This window comes from Cervus canadensis, chromosome 3 (assembly GCF_019320065.1).
Source record: "Cervus canadensis isolate Bull #8, Minnesota chromosome 3, ASM1932006v1, whole genome shotgun sequence".
Lineage (NCBI taxonomy): Eukaryota > Metazoa > Chordata > Mammalia > Artiodactyla > Cervidae > Cervus > Cervus canadensis.
Genome location: NC_057388.1, coordinates 43,578,660 through 43,600,697, shown reverse-complemented (window position 1 = coordinate 43,600,697; position 22,038 = coordinate 43,578,660). Strand labels below are relative to the sequence as shown.

The window sequence follows — 22,038 nt, the reverse complement described above, 5'->3', positions numbered from 1 at the left end:
CTCCCCATCCTCCCCGTCGTCCTGGGCGGGAAGCACATCTCACCCTGACCCAAGGCCGGGGAAGAGGAATGGGCTGTGTGCCTTAAAGCTAAAAATGAGGTGCAGCTAAGTGGCATCATCTTGCTTATAATTCAGGATAAAATAACTGCTACTAGTTTGAATTGTTTCTTGGTCAGGCATTTTGAAATTGAGGTGGACTTTTTTGGCCAGCAATGTAATTACTGTTCTCATCATATTAGGATTTAATCTTCTGATCTTTCCTTTGAGTGTGGGACTAGCCTCAAAGATATATAAGAAAAGCCATCTTGGTGTGTGTGTCAAGGTGTGGCCCAGCAGAAGTGAGCACCTCTGTGGATCTTGTCCCATGCTGTCTTGCATTGGTCTGGATGTTGATATGGGTTCCTCCAAACCTGTGCCTGACCCCTAAAGGTGACAGTGTTAGGAGCAGGGCTGTTAGAAGACGCGTCAAGTTATGAATGGTGCAGCACCTCATGGAGACACCTGGAGAGCCTGCTGGCCCCTCCGCCACCAGAGGACACAGTCTCTGCCCTGGCGCCTGCCTCGAGGACGCTGAGGAGTCAGTTTGTTGCTGTAGGCAGCCTGAATGGACTAAGACACAAGCCTAGGAAAGTGTCCGAGTCCTCAGGTGATGGCAAGAAAAACAGTACAGCCAGGAGCACACCTCATTGTTCTGCCAAACGGGTATTCTGTCGTGCCATCATTTTAGTAAAAGTTGCTGTATTGAGGATGGAAATATCAGAGGAGATGGTTATCTTTAAAAAGAAAAAGCTGCTTGATTCTAGATGAGGCTGTTGAGTGTGTTGTAGTATATGTGAGTAATAGTATGTGTCAGACCAGAGACCTCTTAAGTACAGTGGGAAATTTCAGAGCATGCAAGAAACTCATGTGTAGTCAAAGGACTGCATTTGCAGGCACACCTTCAGGGTAAGTGACGTCCAGTAGGAGGAGGAGAAAAGTGCAGGAGAAGGTGAAACTCAGGAGCCGGGTTTTCAGTCTTTTTTTTGTTTTTTCTTCTGGCTGCATCTCTCTGCTTGTGGGATCTTAGTTCCATGGCCGGGGATAGAAGCTGGGTCCCGGCAGTTGAGAGTGTAGGGTACCAACCACTGGACTGCTAGGAAATTCTCAGGAGCTGGGTTTTAGTAGAGGTACTATTCTTGATTTTTAATGTTCAGATGGAACATTTTAGGTTGATTTTTAGCTTATCCCCAGAATTACCTAAAAATCATCACATTCTCTTATTTCTGTGAAGAGAAAAGCTGCCGTGTGATGTTTGGCATGCACTGGCTGGGCACTGCCCCGCCTGATCTGCTTGGTTTCAAGTTTAAAACCTTCTTGATCATAGCATTTCCATGCGGCATAGGCAGTGAAGACAGGAAGTTGCCCAGGTACACTTAGAGTGGTTTGCAGACTTGAGGGCCGCCTGGCCTGGCAGCGCTGGGGACGGAGGACGCGCCCGCTGCGGCCCCGCTCTGTCCTGCAGGCGTGTGTCCGCTTGTCTGAGCTCAGTGGGAGCTTGATTCTGGAAATAACTAGAATAAAGTGTCTTCATACTTGTGAGTCTTAAAGCCTTTGACACATAAACTGCTTTAACTCTGATTTTATCAGGAGCATTAATTCTGTGTGATAAGAAGTCTGGTTTTTCCTCTCAGTGATAAACTCTCTCAGGACCCGAGTTCCGTGTGAGCAAGGGCTGGGGCTGCCAGTGCAAGTGGGGTTCTGTCCACAGTGGGTACATTTGAAGTCTCCCCTGGAGTCCCAGTCTTGGCTGTAGGGCGGCCTTTGTGAGCTGGAAGCAGGGTGGCCGTGGTCCCCATGCTGGGCCAGTCCTGGTGATGCCTGTCGTCCCACAGGGCCCTGCGTGGAGCCTGTGGGTTGCAGTAGGAGACGGTGTGATGATGTCAGCCAGCTGTAAGCGATGCCGGACATAGCAAAGGCGTGAGGGGGATAACACGCCACAGCTGAGACTACGTTTCAATTACTGTTCAACTACTTAAATTTGAGCATATGGTTAAAAAAAAATGTTAATGAAATTGCTACAGCATGTTCAGGTAAATTCTATCATAGTTCATCCCATTTATTCCTGTCATTTATTCTGAGCTCCTCAGTAGTGAGTTGTTTTTACCGTATCCTTAAACAGCCTTGGAATTCTTTTTAAAACTTATTTTTTTGTAAGCTTTTTGCCAGTTTTTCAGTAACAGTTTTATTGAGGTGTAATCTACATACCATAAAATTCACCCTTTCAAAGTGTGCAGTTCAGTAATTTTTAGTATATTTACACAGTTACACAAATGTTACTGCTGTCTAATTTTAGAAGGTTTTCATTACCTCAAAAAGAAACCCTTGGCCTGTTAGCACTCCCCCTCTGTCCCCCCACCATCAGCCCCTGGCAGTCCTGGTCTACTTTCTGTCTATGAATTTGCCTGTTCTGGATTTTTTCATGTAATTGGAATCATAAAGTATGTTGATATTTGTAATGGCTTCTTTCATTTACTCTCGTGCTTTCCAAGTCCATCCATGGGTAGCATGAATCAGTACTCCATCCTTTTTTTTTCGTACGGCTGGACCACATCGGATTCCCCATTCACCACGTGATGGACATCTGGGTCGTTTCCACCTTTTGGCTATTGATGCTGCTGTGAACATTAATGTACAAGTTTTTGTGTGGATATGATGTTTTCATTTCTCTTGAATGTGCATGTGACACTTGAGTTACAAAGGCTTTTGCTTTTTTATGAAGTTCAGTTTTCTGTTTCTTAATTTTGTTACTTGTGCTTTTGATATTTTAATATAACATCTAAGAAATCCTTGCCTACTTCAAGGTCATGAAAACTTATTTTCCTGTTTTCCTCTAAAAGCATATGGCTCTAGCTCTTCTACTTGGGTCTAGGATCCATTTGAGTTAATTTTTATTTGTGTGGGAGGTAAGGTTCATTTAGAATTTGACCTCAAATATTTACTTACATGTACTTTGGTAGGAAATTATTTAAAAATTTTAAGTTTTTTGTCTTCCTTAGTACTTGTATCTACTGATAGGTTTCCTTTCTCTGTGTCTGCTACTGAAATTTGTCATAGTTTATTTTATATCGTGGTTTCTTTTTTAGTTACCAGTAATACAGTACCAGGATTTTGTTTTATAGTCCCCTGTGTGCGGTGTACAACCTCACATGCTTGTTGTGTGTTTAATTCTGGAGTGTTATAATCTCATAGGCAAAGTAATACATTTTCCTTCATAAATCACCTAAAATAATACTCCAGAGAAGAGAAACAGAAGGGCTTAATATTTTTCCTTAGCAAGAACGCATAGCAAGCGGCTGGCATGCGGAGTGGCCGACCCGAACCTTCACTCCAAGGGAGGAGCCCTCTTTCAGGCCTGTTGATCAGTCTTCCTCGGTGTGTGTGTGTCGGGGAGGTTCTGCCCACAGAGCCGGTCAGGAAGCCTGAGAGGCAGCACTGCCCATCTGGCCTTGTTGGCAGCCAGGTGGCCTGCATGTGTGTGAGAGCTTGATGCTGAGGGACAGTTAAGTGTTACTCGGCATTCTTTAAGAAAGAAAGGGCTGGAAAGGGTTTAGGAAGTAAAAACTGTCACAGTCAAGTGTTTCAGTATTGGCACAATTTGTTTCAACAAAACATACCTTGATATATTTTCCTAAGGGAAAAAATTGTCAAGGTGTAAAAGCTATTTGTACAGTAGGACAGATAGTAAAAAAAAAATTTATTAATGTTTTACTGTCTGATAGTTGTATTTTTGTTTTGTATTATACGTGGTGGGAATGGCTGTGTTTGGGGTGGCTGTGCTCCTTGTATGTTAGGGGTCAGACTAGAGCTGATGGGTGGACTTGAGGCCCTCACTTAGCAAAGGAACCTTTTCTTGGCAGTTCTAGGAATGTGTGTGCTGAGTTGTGTCTGACTTTTTGCAAGCCTGTGGACTGCAGCCCATCATCCTCCTCTGTCTGTGGGACTTCCCACAAGAATTCTGGAGTGGGTTGCCATATTCTTCTCCAGGGGATCTTCCTGACCCTGGGATCGAACTGAATTGCAGGTGGATTCTTTACCACTGAGCCACCAGGAAGGCCACTGCATGTATGAATTTGTGTGAGTTTGGGAGCTTACGGTTTGTTTTTAAGTAACTTCTATCAACTGTTTATAAGATAGTGCTGCTGCTTCTTAAGCAGTTGAACATAAATAGTACATACGATGACAGGGTGAGGTGAGTACATTACCTGTTTTTCTTGGCATTGTAGAGTTTTCCCACCTACCTTCATAATCGACATGTTTGTTCATTTTAGAGGCAACACACTATTCTATTATTGCAATATTGTCATGTATTCAGTATCTTTGTACATATAGTTTTCTTTGTGTGTTTTACCTGGTCAGAAGTGTGTCAGGTATTCTAGGATTTCTTTTGGAATCACCTTTATCAGTTTATAGTATAGCTTTCCCGCCTTGTATGGTTTTCCTGTTATTACGCAGATTTTAAGGCATCTCATGGTGAAGCAGCTCTCCTTTCATGGAAGTTTGTGTGAACTTGGATGCCTGTTCCTGGGGCCTAGGCTGAGAACGGCGTCCTCAGGGGCAGATGCCCAGTCCGAGCGGCTCGTGCTCAGCAGCTGCTCTTATCTGCAAGCCTGGAGAGCGCTTACTCCACTAAAGGACAGAGCAATGTCCCCCGTGGAGCTGGTTTTGCCATGATGAGTGTGTGTTTCCGTAGTTTGCTCTAACCTTGTCCTGGTGTCATCAGCGGTCACTACAGAATCAATGGAGCTGCATTAGAGAGGATGCGGAAAGAGGAAGAAACAACCTTAAACAAAGCTGATGTCTGGGGGTGGCTGCTTTCCATCTTTATGGCTCTTTGAAAATTACTCTTGGGATCATTTGTAGAACATAGTTTTGGTTGTTTTGGCCATGCCAGACAGCGTACAGATCTTAGTTCCCTGATCAGGGTTTGAACCCATGCCCCCTGCACTGGGAGTGTGGAGTCTTAACCACAGAACCGCCAGGAAAGTCCCTAGAATGTAGTTTTGACTCTTATTACTACTTAACATGTGGCTATAGAGTTTCCACCATGTTACTGAGTAATATTAAATAACATTCATCGAGTATATGTACCAGGTCTGGCTGTGTTTTTGACCACAATTCTCTGATGACTGAACACTTATGAAGTTGTGAGTATGTAATATAATTTTGCAGTGAGCATATTTGGGAGCCAGGGTTTATTTCCTTAGGTAGGATTCCTACAGCAGGAGTTTCTGGGTAAAGCAGTGAACATTCATTGGTTGCTCCCACTTAACTCTCGCAGAGACTGCTGCCAGGAGAGGAGCACTTGCTCCTGTCAGACGGCAGACACCTGCCTCTCGGTCTCCCTGCTTGGCTCTCTGCCCTGTCCTCATGTGGGAGTCAGGAACTTACTTACACCCTCTCCCTTTCCCAGAGATGTATTCTTGTAATTTCTTTGTTCAGAACTGTGTGCACATCATGACAACCCTGTAGACAGACCAGTTCATAAGAACGTAGGTTGAAAGAGTCTAGGCCAAAAGGAAGTCATCGTGGGTGAATTACAAGTTGTTTTTCCTTTTGTTTTCTTACATTGTGATACTGTCTTTTGGGATATTCTTTTCCCTTCTCTGTGATTAAAGAAAGAGGAGGGTGTGCATCTACTCTGAGTCACAGACCAGGCCCCCTGAGAAGACCTTTGTGAGCACAGGACTGGCCCTCTGTCAGCGCGTGTTGTGTGCTAGCCCTCCTGCTCTGTTCGGGTCCCGGCAGGCAGCCCCAGAGAGAGGAGCTGGCCCAGGCCCTGTGTGAGGGCGCCTGTGAGCAGCCTAGGCCCCGGGGCATGGAGGTGGCCTGTGGTGTGCAGGTAAACATTGCCAACAGGGAAAATGAGTTATTCTTCATGACAGTCATACTGTCCTTTTGACTTAAAATGACTTTTTTTCCTATTATGAAAAAGGCTATTACAGTTCCCAGACCATTTACCAGCGTGTCAGTCACTCTGACATGAGCAGCGCTGTTCATGACTCGCACTTTCCATACTGCAGTTAGAACATTTTGAAAAGGATAACTTAAGGCTTTTTATAAATTGATGTCTGATAGATCTTAGAACAGATTTGTGGAGATCAATGGAATTTTGATTTGGGTTGACTCTAGAGTTGTGCTGTCCAGTTACAGGAGCCAGTAGGTACTTGTAGCTATTTAAACTAAATATTAAAACTCTGTTCCTTGGTCACACCAGCTCCATCCTGAGTGCTCAGTAGCTGTGTTGAGCTGGCAGCGACCATATTGGACAGTAGAGATAAAGTATTGATACACCTCTACCATCACCCAAAGTTCTCTTCATTAGCACTCTTCCAGATGAAAAGATTCCCCTTTCTTTTCATGGTAACCTGCAGGAAAAAACCAGTCTATTTTAAGGAGTTTAAAATAGCATGTATCTTAAAAGCTTTTTCTAAGCAAATAAGCAAATTGCAGAGAGTCCGAAGTTGAAGAGTACCTGGATCCATCTTAGCAAATGAAAATATTCTGAGTGTCCTCAGCATGCTCCGCTTATGTAAAGAAACCTGGAACTGATACAAATGAATTTTTCCCTTTTAAATGAACCCCTGTTTGCATTCACCAAGCTTCCTTAGTGGGGAAGCTGGCTTTTGTTGTTGTGTAGTGTTGCAAAGGTAAGTATCTGCTTTATTGTAAAGAACTCGGCTGGACCAACAATGGGAAATGCACCTTAGAAGCTTTCTTGACATTGCCTGTTCTTCCCCGTAGGAGAGCTGCGGCACATCACCAAACTGAAGCCCTGGAGCCTCTTTGATGTACTTGTGGAAAAGTATGGCTGGCCCCATGAAGATGCTGCACAGTTTACAGATTTCCTGATCCCGATGCTAGAAATGGTTCCAGAAAAACGAGCTTCAGCAGGCGAATGCCTTCGGCATCCTTGGTTGAATTCTTAGCGGATTCTGCACTCACCTGTTCTGAGCTGGCACATGTTGTCCAGTGCATTTGGCCCTAAAGGGGGACTCTCATTCTTAACAGGATTACAAGTGAGCTGGCTTCATCCTCAGACCTTTGTTTTGCTTTGAGGTACTGTCATTTGACGTTTTGCTTCTTGTGCACTGTGATCCTGGGAAAGGGCAGTCTTTTGTCTTCAGCTTAGTAGTTTACTGACCCACTTTTCTTCTGAAAACAATAACATGTCTCTAAGCATTGTTTCTTGTGTTGTGTGACATTCAAATGTCATTTTTTTTTTTGAACGAAAAATACTTTCCTCCTTGTGTTTTGGCAGGTTTTGTAACTATTTATGAAGAAATATTTTAGCTGAGTACTATATAATTTACAATCTTAAGAAATTATCAAGTTGGAACCAAGAAATAGCAAGGAAATGTACAATTTGATCTTCTGGCAAAGGGACATCATTCCTGTATTATAGTGTATGTAAATGCACCCTGTAAATGTTAATTTACATTAAATATGGGATGGGGACTCAAATTTCAGAAAAGCCTACCCAGTCTTGAGTGCTTTGTAGCCTAAGTTGCATGTAATGGACTTTTAACTGCTCCAAGGAGTTGTGCAAACTTTTCATTCCATGACAGTCCTTTTGCATTGGATTTTAAACAACTGGCTCTAGGTTATGTCATTCACTGTATGGCACTTTAAAAAAAGGACATGCTTCTCGTTCTAAAATACACATTATAGTTTAGTGGTCCCATTCGTATTTTTGCATATTTTTAATTAAAAGTACTTTTAAGGAAAAAGAGCAATTTCCCTTTAAAAATGTGGTGGCCTAGTACCACGTGGTGTTGCTTCCTCCAGGCACTGTAAGTTAAACTCTACATAGATTAAATTGGACAAGAGAAACATGTTCAGTGTGTGGAATGAAAAACTACACATATCTTTTTTTGGAAAAGCTTATTCGTGTTTGTCTAGAACAAAGCTATGGTATATACAACTTGCAGTGCAATGGGAAGAAAGAATACTAACATCTCAGAGAAAACAGGGACTGCATTCATTCCAGAGACAGTTTTGTGTGTGGCTACAACAAATTTTACTAGATTTTTCATTGTCCTTCCATGCATTGAAGTTGAGAAAATGATTTTCCCTTTGCAGGTTGCACACAATTTTGTTTAAGCATTTCCTTAAAATTGTAGAATCCAGGACACAAACCATAGTAGGCAATACAATTTTAGAATGTAATATATAGAGGTACATTTAGCCTCTTTTAGAAATCAGTGGATTGAATGTTGTTTTTTTTTTAAATTTTACATTCCTCAAGGTGCCTCGTTTTTCTTGACTTTGTCCATTAACATTTATCCATATGCCTTTGCAATAACTAGATTGTGAAAAGATAACAAGTGTTGTAACAATAATCCATTGTTTGAGGTGCTTGCAGTTGTCTTAAAAATTAAAGTGTTTTGGTTTTTTTTTCCCAGACATTGCCTTGGTCATTGGCCTGTATTTGAAGTGATAGAAACAAACATTTGCTATCGTTTTAATGTAGTATAACCAGAATTAAAGGACATATCAGCATTCCTGTTGAAAGAAATGTAGAACATGCATCAAGGCTTAATATGAGGAAAACACTTGTTTGTAAGGGGTATGACATGGTCTAGAATACATGCTGTAGCATAGATTCAGTACCTAGAATTTCTGTGAACCCTTTCCATTCATATTTCATCAGAAACATGCTAATTACATTTTGTTTGAGCATTGTCAGTTTTATTTTTTTAAACTATTCACTGTGAGGGAATAAGATACATAATTCTCTTAGAAGTCAACATTAGATCGTATTGCTGTGAGGTGGAAGATACCATTCATTTATGTGATGTGAATGCTAAGTTTTTCTAATGAGGCTGTAGGTTACCTTGTAGGTTCTGTGAAAGATAGTGGCTGTAGACCAGTGATGCCATCCATGACGTGCACAGGAACCAATCTCACGAGAACCACGGAATACATGTATGTCTTCCCTAAGTCTATAAGAATTTTTATCAGGGTTATAGCACACTTGAATAGTTTGTCTAATACAGTTTTGGCTCATGTTAGGAAACAGTCTAGATTATTACTACTTTTGTTAGGATCTTTCACTTATAAAATAGCCTGCTAGTTTATAAATATAAAAGCAATTGTTTTAGAAAGAATATGCAAGGGTATTAGGTATAGTTTGAGTTTTAGCAGATTCTTGGTGGCTTGATGATGATGAATGCGTATAAGCTCAGTGAGAACCACTGGTTATACAGAACACTATAGCCAGGTCAGTGATTTTAGTTGAATGTCCTGTCTTTTCCTTTCTCTAGTCTATGTGAAGTCTTCATGGAAAATGACAAGCAGTGGATCACATATGTGATTATAGCAGATTCAGAAGCTGGCTGGCTGGAAATTAGGACTGCCCCAAGGCAGAGGAACAGTGGATATAGGAGCTCCAAAAAAGCATAAACTTTCTAGGTGAAAACTGATTTACTAACTTGCTTCTTCCTGTACTTGGGTCATCTATAGCTAGCTAACCAGGATAAACTACTGTTTCTATTGAGATACTTCTTAAATTCCAGTTTTCTCCCATTACTTGTTTTAGAGATTAATGGAGTTTACAGAAAGGCTTCTGTATACTTATGTAGTAGGCAAATATAAAACTATGAGGAATTAAATCTTCAGGCCAGTCCTTTTAAAGAAGTGTGAATACTGATAGTTCATTATGGGACTTTGTCTTCTGTTTAAAACTATCAGGCGGTGGATGATGTAAAGCTCTTTCTTCTCAGATAGATGTTTCTTTAGTGAATGCCATAAGTAGAATTTTGTCTGCTAATCAAAGAGGGCAAAGTTGACTTAAGTTCTTTTAAAATTTGAAGATGATCAGGATTGAGCCCTAAGCAGAGTGCTATGTTAATGTAGCTATTTTTAAAAGGAAATGGAAATTAAAAGTGTAAAACATATTACTGCCAATCTTAGTCATTTTTAGCCTGTCTACTTTTTTCTCCAGTACACAGATTTCATATACTGTGCCAAATTTTAAGCAATTGGATGATGAAAGATGTGTTGACAAATACTGTCCCTTCTCTTGGTTATACTTACTCCTCCTGAGAGGTAGAAGATAATAAATATTATTCCAAAATAATATTTTATATTTCAGCAATCAAATGTTCACTTGAGAAGCCATTTTCATTTTGCTTAGCTAAGAAATAATGCCTTTTTCCTTTAGTTTTATACACCCAAAACAAATTTCCTACTACTCTTTTAAGTACTAGACAGTATTTAAATAGCTAGACAGTATTGTTAATTTAAGGTTTCTTGTTAATGTAAGGTTTTCACATAGTTTTGATTCATCAATAGGACATTTCAGTCATGTGCTAACATGTCCAAGTGAGATATTCCTGTTTTTAGGTGAGATACTCTGTATTTTCAAACAGTTGTAGTCTATAATTGAATCATGTGCTTGCTTTAATGAAATGGATTCGTTTCGAATGATGTCAGGTGTAACTGAATGTTTGTAGCATTGATGTAGCATGGTAGTTTCCTCTGGCTCTTGCTCCTGCGAAGTAACATGTAGGAACATTACAGGAACAAGCCTTTACTGCTTCCTGATGCTTGTCGCAGTCCAGTCCAACTGAGGTAGTAGTTGCTAAAGAAAATGGAAGGCTCCTTACAAACTATCTGGAAAAGGTAACTTTTGTAAAAACCACTTAAACAGACCCCAATCTCAGAAGTTGTTCAGGACAATTTGGTAAAACTGACATAATTGTGGTTTATTAACATGAATTAAAATGCCCAACCAGTGCTTCAATGTGACAGTATATTTAAAATAAAAAAGAAATTAAAAGCCATATACTGTACTACTTTCACAAAGATCACATAGTTTTGCAAAGACTTGTCATATGTACAATGCTATATATCAAATGAGAAAAGCTGTAAGCAATTATATACGCAAAAGAAATGCAGTATTTACAGTCAGGAGACATTAAAAATCATTTATACATTAAATTACATTTTGCTTGCAAATAACCGATAAAACAAAATGAGCCATGTTCACAGCAAACTATAAAAATCTGTATTGCATTTTTTTATACCTAAGATGCACTCACAGAACTGCTGGTAGAAAGAAAATCCTCATACTGCCATTACTTAGCTGTGTGGTTAATGCATATGTATAAAATAATATAGAAAACATTCACTAAATGAATTTTAACTGCAACAATAAAATTTAAAGATCATGTATCATCAAATCTACTGCCAGAAAAACAGCTGGAATGTTCACTTACAAAATAAAGATACTAACACTGGCTTAACAGCACATTTTTTAAGGAATTTTTTAAAAAGCAAAAATGGGAAAAATACAATGAAAGAGCACTGGTGTTTTTTCTTTTTTTATACAAAGTTTCATGTACAAGCTTTAAAAAGTACCTTAACAGGTACATATGAAATATACAGTTTATCTTACAGAACATTTTAAAAAATGTTTTTGAAGTCCACTTTAATGCCACCCCGAACCATGGTAATTGTTCTGAAATGTCGGTGGCACCTGTGCTCTGTGAATTGGAATCTGTCCAGGCACTGGAGATGCCTGCTGAGGTCCTTGGACCCCATGTGGCAGGGCCACAGAGCCAGGATGAGGACAGAACCCTGAAGCGGTAGGTGTTGGAATACTGTTTGGTCCTTGGGGCTGGAGATGAGGGCCTGCAACTGGTAATGGACAGTGTGGCCCTGTTCCAGAAGGCTGGTGTTGGGGTCCCAGTCCCAGAGTGGTGTGATGTGTAGCCTGTGAGGGATACGGTGGGACAGCTGGATGGGCACTTGAAGGAAAAAGTGGAGGTCCTTGATGAGGTGGATGGTGTAAGGCTTGAGCTGACGTGGTGTGATGCCCAGAAGCCAGAACACTGGAAGGCGGAGGAGGAGGGGGTGGTGGAGGGGCTGAATTTACCACATGCTGGTGTTGTGCTTGTAGACCTTGGAGTCCCGAGGAAGGGTGGGGCGGTGGATGGTGATGAGGGGCAGGACCAGGAGGTGGAGGGGGTGGTGGCAAATGGTGTCCAGCAGTTTGAGAATGAATATGCGATCCGGGGGTGACAGCGTGAACAGGCCCCACTACATGTGCTACAGAGTGTGGCTGGTGGGAACTCGGCTGTTGAACAAGGTGTGGTCCTGGCGCAGGTGGTGGCGGAGGAGGGGGCGGGACTACAGCAGCAGTTTGGTGGTGAACAGGAGGGTTCTGAGAAGGCAGAAAGTGCCCTGGAGTAACGTGGTGTCCTGGAACTGTTTGCTGGCTTGTGGTGCCAGGAAGTGCTTGATTTGGTCCTGATGTAAACACAGTTTGTTGGGAAAGACTACCTTTAAGCTGATTATAATTCTGAAAGTTTGCAGAGGGCTGCTGGTTTTGATAATAAGACGAAGAAGAAGGGGGCGGAGGGGGTGGAGGGGGTGGTGCCGTGCTGCTCAGACTTGTCTGATTAAACTGACTGTATGTTGCCGAAGATTGTCCTGAGGGTGTCTGTGTAAATAATGCTCCAGAAGTTGCCTGCTGAGTACTGGCAGCTGGGTAAAAATTTCTTTGAGGCTCTCGCTGAGGTGTTCCAACTTGAGGTGACTGTGAATGGTGAGGCCTGTAGGGAGAGCCTAACTGCTGTGTCGGAGGCTTTGGTGAGAGATAACCATGCTGTGCAGGCGTGTGAGGCGTCGATGACTTTGGAGGATTTTCTATGTGAGGTGACGGAGGACAGTGCAACTTCATGGGTGCAGAAGGCAGCTTCTGTGAAAGTTGCTCAGAGGAACAGCGAACAAGTGGCTGTGGAGGATGGTTCTTTGAAAGTGCTTGGGGGTTATTTGACAGCTGTTTTTGATGGAGTTCTGTTTTCAGGTGGACACCATTCTCAGCTTCAGATACAATAACTGTTCCCTCCCAATGGGAATCTGGTTTTGTAAGTATTTTCCCATGTGGCTGAACAGGAATTACAGGTCCAGGTGAACCAGGCTATGTAAAGAAAACAAATTATATAAAGTTATGAAACATTCTGTATACATTGAGGTTTGTTATTATAACATTCATTTTATATATTTAATATAATGAATGTTTATATTATTCATTTTAAAAGGGGCAGGGAATAGGGTAGGTCTGAAGACAACCACAGAGGTTTCGGATATTAAAAAGCCAGTTTTTTAAGTAGTTCAACAAGTTCTGATAATAACCTTCAACTGAATTCCCCAAATTTTCATTGAACACAAATTAAGGAAATTAATCTCCATTTTTCCCCTAAGCACCTTAAACACTTGAGGCAAGTTTCAATTCTGTAATTTAAATTTCTATACTCAACCTAATGACAAATCTGTTTGGGGTTGATAAACTTGCCCCCCATCCCCAACTGTTTTCATTCTTAATACCTTTTCATTGTTCAATACAGATAATCCAAGTATGACAGTATGTGAATATATAATGATATTCTTTAAGGAAAAAGAAAAAGATCAGATTGCCTTGTTATCAGTTTCCAAAGATATTGCCCCATTAGGTTATCATGTATTCATGATCCAGGACAGAGAGAGCATTTCTTTGAAGTGAATGTCATCTGACCTTTTGTTTTTAGAGAATTAACTGACTGCTCAAATATTTCATGAACACACTCTAAATTTCCTAGACACAAGCATAAGGAAGGGGTGAAACTGCTGAAGCAAAACATAAGCAGCTTTAGTGTTTACCACATTGGAACTTTTAACAGGAAAAATGTCCAGAAATCACAAACTGATTACTTGGGTACAGCACAAAAATCTCCAGGTGTGCTTTACCATCCACTTTTCAGAAGTGGAACTTTCACGTTCAAAGGTCAATGTGTAATTATTACCTTGCTCATTTTTGAAGGACTTTTACAAGTATTTTGGGAAGTATCTGGGGATGGGCATTCATTTGTAGTTGTGGGTTCTAGATTTTCAGGATCAGGATCTGTAAAGCATAAGGAATCACAGAAAATGTAAAATTACATGATAAATATTTCCTTTTACTAATACTTCAGTGTACATTCTATTAATTCAAACCAACGTCTAGAAAGGCTCTCTCCTTTATGCTTTTAAAAGGTATTTAAAACCACCACCGTGACAGGTCATCTGCTTACTGACCTTCCGAAAGTTCACTGAAAGAAGGGACTGGGCCCTTGGGTTGCAACTGGGGAATGTGATTTGAATGAGATGAAGGAGAAGACGGAACATGATTCGGTGAACATGGGACACATGGTGACTCTGCCCCTAGAGATGAAGCAGAAGCAGACCCGAAGAGAACGTTAGGAATGCAGAGGACGGGGTGCAGGGTGATTAGCTGACTCCACTTTTTGGCAAAAGAACAAGCTCACTTACCACTGTCTTTATCTTTTCGGTGATCACTGAGAAGCAAAGCTCTCTGATAACTCCTCTCTCTCACTTGCTCCACTGAAGTTGAGGCCGTCCTTTAAAATCAAGTCATATCATCAGTTTAAAAGTTATTGCTGGCTAGTTCATTTTTTGCCACTTGATGGTCAACATATCCTCCCAGGTATAAAGGCTTTGGCACTTAAGGAAAATACTTTGGTGTTAAGTTTTGAAAATAGTACCCCCAACACCTTCCCATACTGAGAGTTTTATCATTTATTTGAAGAACTCAAGCAGACTCCATTCCTTTGTCTTAAGCAAGTTCTTGGTGAAGAGGGGGTTGTTGAAGGGTAGCATGTTAACATTCAGACCATCACTTCAAGTTACCAAAGGGACCAAATATACCCCCTAATTTACGTTGTGTCTGGATTAGAAGGCTAGCAGGAAGCTCAGAGCTAAGAGGACCAAGATGTAAAATGCACATGGCCTCCTGCCCTTTGCCAAGACCCTCACTAGCCAGCTTCTTCTATTCCTTTTGAAGAAACACTAAACATGGTTGTTTCAAGGTAATGATATGGGTGGTAAACAAATTGTGAGATGCTATGATAAAGGTTCTTTGGAAAGGAGTATTTGTTTGAAAAACATGAAAATTATCAAGGATTAGCTACAACGGACCTTTAACAATACAGGCAAATAAATATCTTGGTTTAAAATCTTATCTATCAGCAAAACAGATCTGTCAAAATTAATATTACAAACCACTGTCTGCTTAGCCTTAGGAGAACAACAACAAACAGGAAGTAACTGATAACAAAAATCTGTTGTTTTGCAGGATAAGATAGTTCAAATCTTTACAGGTATAGCTCCATTCAAAATGAGCCAAGATACTGACTGGGAGATAAAATAACAAAGACTACTTTCATAAGAAGGTATACTGTTTGTTTGTAGTTCTGAAGTTACCAATGAGGTCTGTTTTTTTTTTTTTTCAAACAGGCAGCTTACCATTGAACTTCTGGTTCATTCTTTTCACTGGCAGACGCTTCCTTAACAGTACCGTTATTGCTGGTTTCTTCCGAAGTAGCATGATAAACTGTAGCTGGTGTTGGTAAAGGTAGGCTAGCAGTGCTTTCTACCTGCTCCCCATTTTCACTCCTGTGGGCACACCCATCACCACTGTTGCTGCTCAAGTTTCCACTTGTGTGAGGTGATACACTAACCAGGGCAAAGTGTTCTGTCTTAGAGCCACTTTTCCTAGCTTCACGTTGTCTTTTCCGATATTCTAACAGAGAAACCTTAAGCAAGAAAGATAAGGAAAAGCACATCTTTTATTCTTGTTTTAAATATTAGAAACAATCTATTCTTTTTTCTAAAGAGAATTATTATATTTACATTAGGAAAATTATGTAAAATAATTTGATTCCAAACAAATAACAATAATAAACAATTAGCAAATGCCTACTTTATGCCAGGCATTGTATTTAGATGATTTTACATACATTATGTCATTTAAGCCTCACAACAACCCTATGAAATAGGTATATTATCATCCCCATTTTACAGATGAGGAAATTGAGTAACTCACTCACTCAAGGTCACACAGCTGGTGAGTGTTGGAGCCGGGATTCGAACCTAGGTCTTACTTGAAAGCCCGTGCTCTTTCCACTATACTATATTGCTTCCCACAAAGTTGCCAACTGGACTCTGTTATAAAAATTAAAAGCACACATCACTAAAATTCTTTGACTTGAAAAGCAATAAGCCTATTAACAAATAAATACGTGTTGTAGCTTCTCCCACTGCTCTGAAATAAGGCATTCTTATTGTTTCAGTATGTCTGCCAACCAAATAATGGTGGTAAATCAGGGACAGGGAACTATTTATATATCTATTAGTACAATACTTTTCAAAATACCTTTTATATCCATGGCCTAAAAATACTATAGGTATTACTGATGAGGAAAGAGGCCATTTCTTCCATTTAGGGCCTCATGTTCTATGTAAAATAAGACACATGGGACTTCCCTCATAGCTCAGTGGGTAAAATAATCTGTCTGCAGTGCAGGAGACCAGAGTTCAATCTCTGGGTCAGGAAGATCCCCTGGAGAAGGAAACGGCAACCCACTCCAATATTCTTGCCTGGAAAATCCCATGGACGGAGGAGCCTGGCAGGCTACAGTCCATGGGGTCGCAAGAGTCAGACACGACTTAGCGACAAAACCACCAAGAAGACATAGTACTCAGTTCCATTTATTTGGTTGGGAAGTCGTTATCTTTAAAAGTCACTCAAAGTGAAGTAATCACCTTGAGTTTTTGATCTCTGAAACCATGGTCCTTATAATAATCTAGTTCTCTGCAAACAGTATCTAGTCAACGGAGCACTGACAAAAGGTTTAAAAATGTACACATCAATAATTTAATATGAATAAAGTATGAATGCCTTACATAATACATAACTACTAATTACCCTCCGTAGTAGTATGAATAAAACACTATTAAAAGGACTATAAATTGTTAAATTTGTAACCTTTTTCTTTTGTGGTGGATTCTGGGGTGTGCAACTTCCGTCGATCAAATTGTCATTAACAGTCCGTCCGAAACCAGATACAAGCCCATCTTCTGAAGTACAAAACACAGGTGTTTCCATAAACATGCCTCTAGTATCATCCTGCATCAGGCACTTTGACTCACTTATTCGGAAGCCGCCTCCAACCTCCAACTGATGTGAGGGTGTCAAGTCCCTCAAGTTGGAATTTACTGAGAAGTTAACGCCTGTTCTCTCAGGACTCTTTACCCAGGAAGAATACAGTGGGCCCCGACCCGAGTGAGCAGATTCCAGTTGGCTGTTAGAATCAGTCCTGTCATGTGTAGTTGTTTCCATGGTTTTATGTAAGGCAGTTTGCTCGACTGTATCGAGTCCCAGTTGAAGATCTGACACCGGTTCCTTTTCTCCAGGGCACTGCCTGTTGATTTCAGTCCTACTCCTAGGGCTGCCATAGCCAATAGTCTTTATTTCTTGCAGACCCAGTTCAGTTAAATTAGAATTTCTAAAAGGCCCCAACGTTAACATGGTTGATGATCTGTCATATCCCTGTTTACAGAATTAAAAAAAAAAAATTACACAAATAACCACATTTGGAAGCTACTTACATTAAAACTACCAATAATTTAAGCAAAATAATGATACTAAGAAAAAGCCACCAATTAAAAAAATCTTAACATCTCCTTACCTCTTGACTATAAGTGCGTCTCTTAATTTCTGGAGAACTTTCTGGGGAAGAAATATTCTACATAAAAGACAAAAGCAGAATTGAAAATTAAAATATATAACTAAATCCATATTTACAGAAATGAAACTTATGAAAAACTACTACTACAAAGTGTTACGAGAAACACTTTGGTTTTAAACTTTCTTTTCTCTTATTTCCATTGTCCTTATAGTTTTGGCTTTAAAGTCAGTTTGATATAGTCATTTAGTCTGACTTCTGTAGATCAATAAAATGAAAGTTATGTTTATTTGAATAAAAAAATAAAGTTTAAATTCACATAAATGGAAGTTCAAAAGTTTTCACTTAGTTCCTTAAAAACTATTATTAAATGTTACACTATCTATTAAAAGGAGAGAAAAGCTATTAAAGAAACCCCATCCCCATGGGCTTTTGTTTTTGCCGTGTAAGTCTCTCACCTCAAAGTGCATGGTATTTCCTGGTGTGCCAGGAGTTACTGGGGTAACTGGTGAATATATGGGCTTATAACCATTTCTACAAGCTTCATCATCTGACTTTATCCGTGGAGGAGTAGAAAATGATGGGTCTGTAGGAGTAATATCTGTGTGAGTTGGTGTAGCATATGGTGAAGGAGTAGGTGTGGAGGTTTCTGAGTAAGCAGAATCTAGCAACTGATAAAGTCTTCGTTTTTTCAGTGGTGTAGTTAAATCTGTTGGTAAAATAATAAATTATAAATTATACTGCTGACATTTGCTACAATCTGTAATGCATTTTGGGAAAGCACAAAACATTGACAATCGTCATGATGATGATTTTCACCCCAAAACTAAATTTGAAGGTTTTCAAAGATAATACTAACATGAAGCAATCTCTCCCCACCCCATTCTCCTCCCCCCAGTTTCAGCAGTACCAAGCATTACCTTGCCAGAAGGCTTACAGGGCTAGAGGTTGCTAAGAAATCTTGGAAGTACAGCTGTTAATTTAACTGATTTCTAAGAGTCCTTTTGAATCTGGAAAACAGATGGCTAACTAGGCCCAAAATGCAACCATAAGCCCCAACATACATGGTACTGCAAATTCTAGTTTTCATGTCTATATCTATCTTCATCCAAAACGTTGGAGGCAGAAAAGAGGGAGAGGAAAAAAAAAAAAAAAATATATATATATATATATACACACACACACACACACACACACACACAAAATGCGCTACTTTTGGGTTCCCTGGTAGCTCAGATGGTAAACAATCTGTGCTGCTTTTGTAAGGTATATAATAATTAGAATAAATATGCATATATATGTTTTATTTACATATATGTATATGCTGTCTACATCCTGTTACATTCTCCACACTAAAACAACACTGAAAAGAAGTTCTACCTGGAAGGGAACAGCTGTCATTTAGTAGTAGTGGACTTCTATTTTCACCATTGACTGTAGGACTTCTGGATCTTTCTTGACAGGGCGAATTAAATCTATGTAAAATTGCTGAGTTTTCCTCTTCCAGAGCTTGTTTCAACCACCGCTGAAATATACAAAACAATAAGTGAACAGAAGTCAGTTTGCAGCTATAATGGTACAGCCAATTCCAAAAGTACTTCACTACCAAGAATGGTAGTATGGAATGAGAATGGCATTGGCTCAAACTAGATTTTCACATCCAAAGCAAAGTTTACCTTTTTGCATGAGCCAGATATGTTTTCAGGAGGTTCTTTTCTTCTCCTTTTTTCTGAAAGGAATGGTGACGTGAACCTGATATAGTGCTTAGGAGTAGAGTATACGTGCGGACTGTACGTGAGACCTGGTAGAGAATTGAGCTGTGTAGCTAGCACTTCAGGGTCTGTAGTTATGCGCAGAGGCCTTTCTGAAAGGCTGTCTGAAGGTTTTCCTGTCTTCTCATTCTTCTCACTTAACCATTCATTGACCAAGTGCTAGACAGAAACAAAATTTGGATCACTATGTAATTATACAGTTTCTCCTATAGAGTATTTGAACAGCAAGTTGAAAACTGACATTATCTAAAACAATTAATTTAAATCACTCATATTCGATGTTCAAAAAGTCAATATAAATTATTCTGCATTTCCTTGGTTATCCACTCTTATTACTAAAATTTTTTACACAGTAATACTTGTATAAATATTTTCATAAAATAGTAAAAATCTAGGACACCTCAATACCACCTTAAAAACACAAATTCTAAAGTTAGGTTTGTTACCGCTTCTGTATTATGTGGAAAATGTCTGTCAGACATGAGGCAGTGCTCTTTTACCCTGGCTACCCATCAGAATCTCTAGGTGAGGCCAGTGCATATGATTTTTCCTTTAAAGCTGTTGGCATTGACAATCACTGTTGATTTACAGGGTTTGAAATCTTTTAAGTTCCCATGCTTTGAAAATTCACATATTCCTTTTCTTAATTCTGTTGAGGTTTTTGGATCTACATTGTACATAATAATTCAGTCTTTACTGGCTACATGAATATATCTGAATATCCTCACCTTTTTCTTTAAAAAACAAAAAAAACTAGTAAAGTTCAGGTGTAATGGTCATGAAAGTAAGGATTACAATTTGTCAGCACAAGCACATTTTCTTTGCTGTGTGGGCATTTATATCTTTTCTATCTAGTTATTTTCTACAAATACCATTTATAATAAAAATATATGTAGAAAAACAGGTGTATATGTATTTAAACATACATTCTCACACATACAGAAACACACACATTAATAGATATTAATCTACCCACATCCTGACTTCCAGAAATAATCCAGATAAGCATTTTGGCATCTTTTCTCTCCCTCTCTTTTTCCATGTATTTAAACTTCCTTTCTAGGACAGGCAATAGAATGCAGCACTAAATCAGGGTAACACTGAAGAGAGATTAATAACAGCAAGACTTAAGTGTGGGAGAAAAAGAAAAAGAATGGCAGCGCTAAAGCACTTGGGATTCTGCAACCAGACTGCCACTTACACCATGACCTCCAGCAAGTTATGTAACTTTTCTCCATCTTAATCCTGACCTATAAAAGAAGGGTTATAATAGAAACTAGCTCTACAAGTAGGGTTATTATTAAAAGAGTTAAATAACCCAAGCTCTTTTCACAGCGCCTGGCACAGGGTAAGCGCTGTGTACTAAGTGAAGGACGCTTTTACACTATGGGAATGCAGGGTCATTCGGTACTCCTGTCAAACACTATGTTGTTTAAAATAACAGTATATATCGTAAGCAAAACCTGTGGGGGAAAGGTGTTTTTTTTTTAACAATATGAGGATATAGGAACCTGTATCTCAGACCAGGAGATTAAATCTGTAGCCCCACAACAGTTTAGTAACTAAAGGGCAGGGCTTAAGTCATAATGTGTCATCAAGAAAGTAGTTGTTTTTTTTTTTTTTCCTGCACCACATGGCTTATGACTAGGGATTGAACCTGGGCCCTCAGCAGTGAGAGCTCAGAACTGCTAGAGGATTCCCAAAGATAGCTTTTCTTTTAAACATGAATCTGTTTTCTTCCTCACTAATCCAAATTATAAAGAAAATTTACGGTTACTTTTTGTCCTTCCAAAGTGGGCAAAAATAATGGTCATTTTCAAAAGCAAGTACTAGCTTGTTTGTTCGGGATCCAGAGTGCAAAAACGTGAGCACAGACTTCAAATCAGAGCTGTAATTTTAGCTTTTACCTCCATCCAGCCATTACAATATACTTGCAGATTCAAACTAGGTTTTTACTAAATTTACTAAATTACTTCTCATGGTTTCATAGTACCTACAAACTATACTGAATTTGGTAAGAACAAAAAGGAGATAAATTTGGTTTTGAACTACTTTGTTGTAAACAATATAACAAGGATTCATTTATGATCTACCCCACTCCCCAAAGAGTCTAAGGATTACCACTTTGGTATTCTGCTCCAATCCACTATACTCAGAATGGGAGTAAAACAAAGCTTCATAATGGTGGTGTGTTATTTCTGAGGTTCCTATAAAGCTCAAGGTGGTTGATCTCAGTGAACTGTTTCCCTCAATTGCTTTATTAAAACTGACAGTAGTTTTTGAAAGATTTTTATTAATAAGTTGATGTAAAACTACCCTTCCTGGAACCCTTCTACACAGTTGATGAGAAAGTAAATTGGTACAATCACTATGGAGATTCCTTAAAAACCTAAAAACAGAGCGACCATATGACCCTGCAATCCCACTCCTGAGCATATAACTGCAGAAAACTAATCAGAAAGGATACATGTACCCCAGTGTTCATAGCGGCACTATTTACAACGCCAAGACATAGAAGCAACCTCATGTCCATTGAATGGTTAAAGATATGTGTACACACACACGATGGAGTATTTACTCAGCCATAAAAAAGAATGAAATAATGCCTACAGCAACATGGATGGATCTAGAGATTATCATACTAAGTGAAGTCAGTCACAGAGAGACAAATATCACGTGATGTCACTCATGTGGAATCTAGTTTAAAAAAACAAATGAAC

The 22,038-nt window shown here is 39.6% G+C and overlaps 2 protein-coding genes across 18 annotated transcripts in view; one reads left to right on the top strand and one right to left on the bottom strand.

Annotated features, from left to right (window-relative positions):
• The window catches only part of SRPK2 (SRSF protein kinase 2), a 236,862-nt gene extending 228,420 nt beyond the window's left edge, over positions 1-8,442 (top strand). For all 14 annotated transcript variants that reach the window (XM_043462990.1, XM_043462993.1, XM_043462988.1 and 11 more), the window contains one exon: positions 6,781-8,442. In XM_043462990.1, coding sequence (XP_043318925.1) covers positions 6,781-6,965 — 185 coding nt within the window. In that variant the 3' untranslated portion in view covers positions 6,966-8,442. The remainder of the gene's footprint in view (positions 1-6,780) is intronic.
• A 2,282-nt stretch (positions 8,443-10,724) lies between these two features.
• Positions 10,725-22,038, bottom strand: part of KMT2E (lysine methyltransferase 2E (inactive)) — a 94,700-nt gene continuing 83,386 nt past the window's right edge. For 3 of the 4 annotated variants that reach the window (XM_043462983.1, XM_043462984.1, XM_043462986.1), the window contains 10 exons: positions 19,223-19,477; positions 18,927-19,071; positions 18,005-18,255; positions 17,550-17,606; positions 16,847-17,410; positions 15,325-15,614; positions 14,332-14,420; positions 14,098-14,223; positions 13,827-13,924; positions 10,725-12,964 (listed from right to left, as the gene is read on the bottom strand). In XM_043462983.1, coding sequence (XP_043318918.1) covers positions 11,471-12,964; positions 13,827-13,924; positions 14,098-14,223; positions 14,332-14,420; positions 15,325-15,614; positions 16,847-17,410; positions 17,550-17,606; positions 18,005-18,255; positions 18,927-19,071; positions 19,223-19,477 — 3,369 coding nt within the window. In that variant the 3' untranslated portion in view covers positions 10,725-11,470. The remainder of the gene's footprint in view (positions 12,965-13,826; positions 13,925-14,097; positions 14,224-14,331; positions 14,421-15,324; positions 15,615-16,846; positions 17,411-17,549; positions 17,607-18,004; positions 18,256-18,926; positions 19,072-19,222; positions 19,478-22,038) is intronic. The other variant, XM_043462985.1, reaches the window with a different exon arrangement.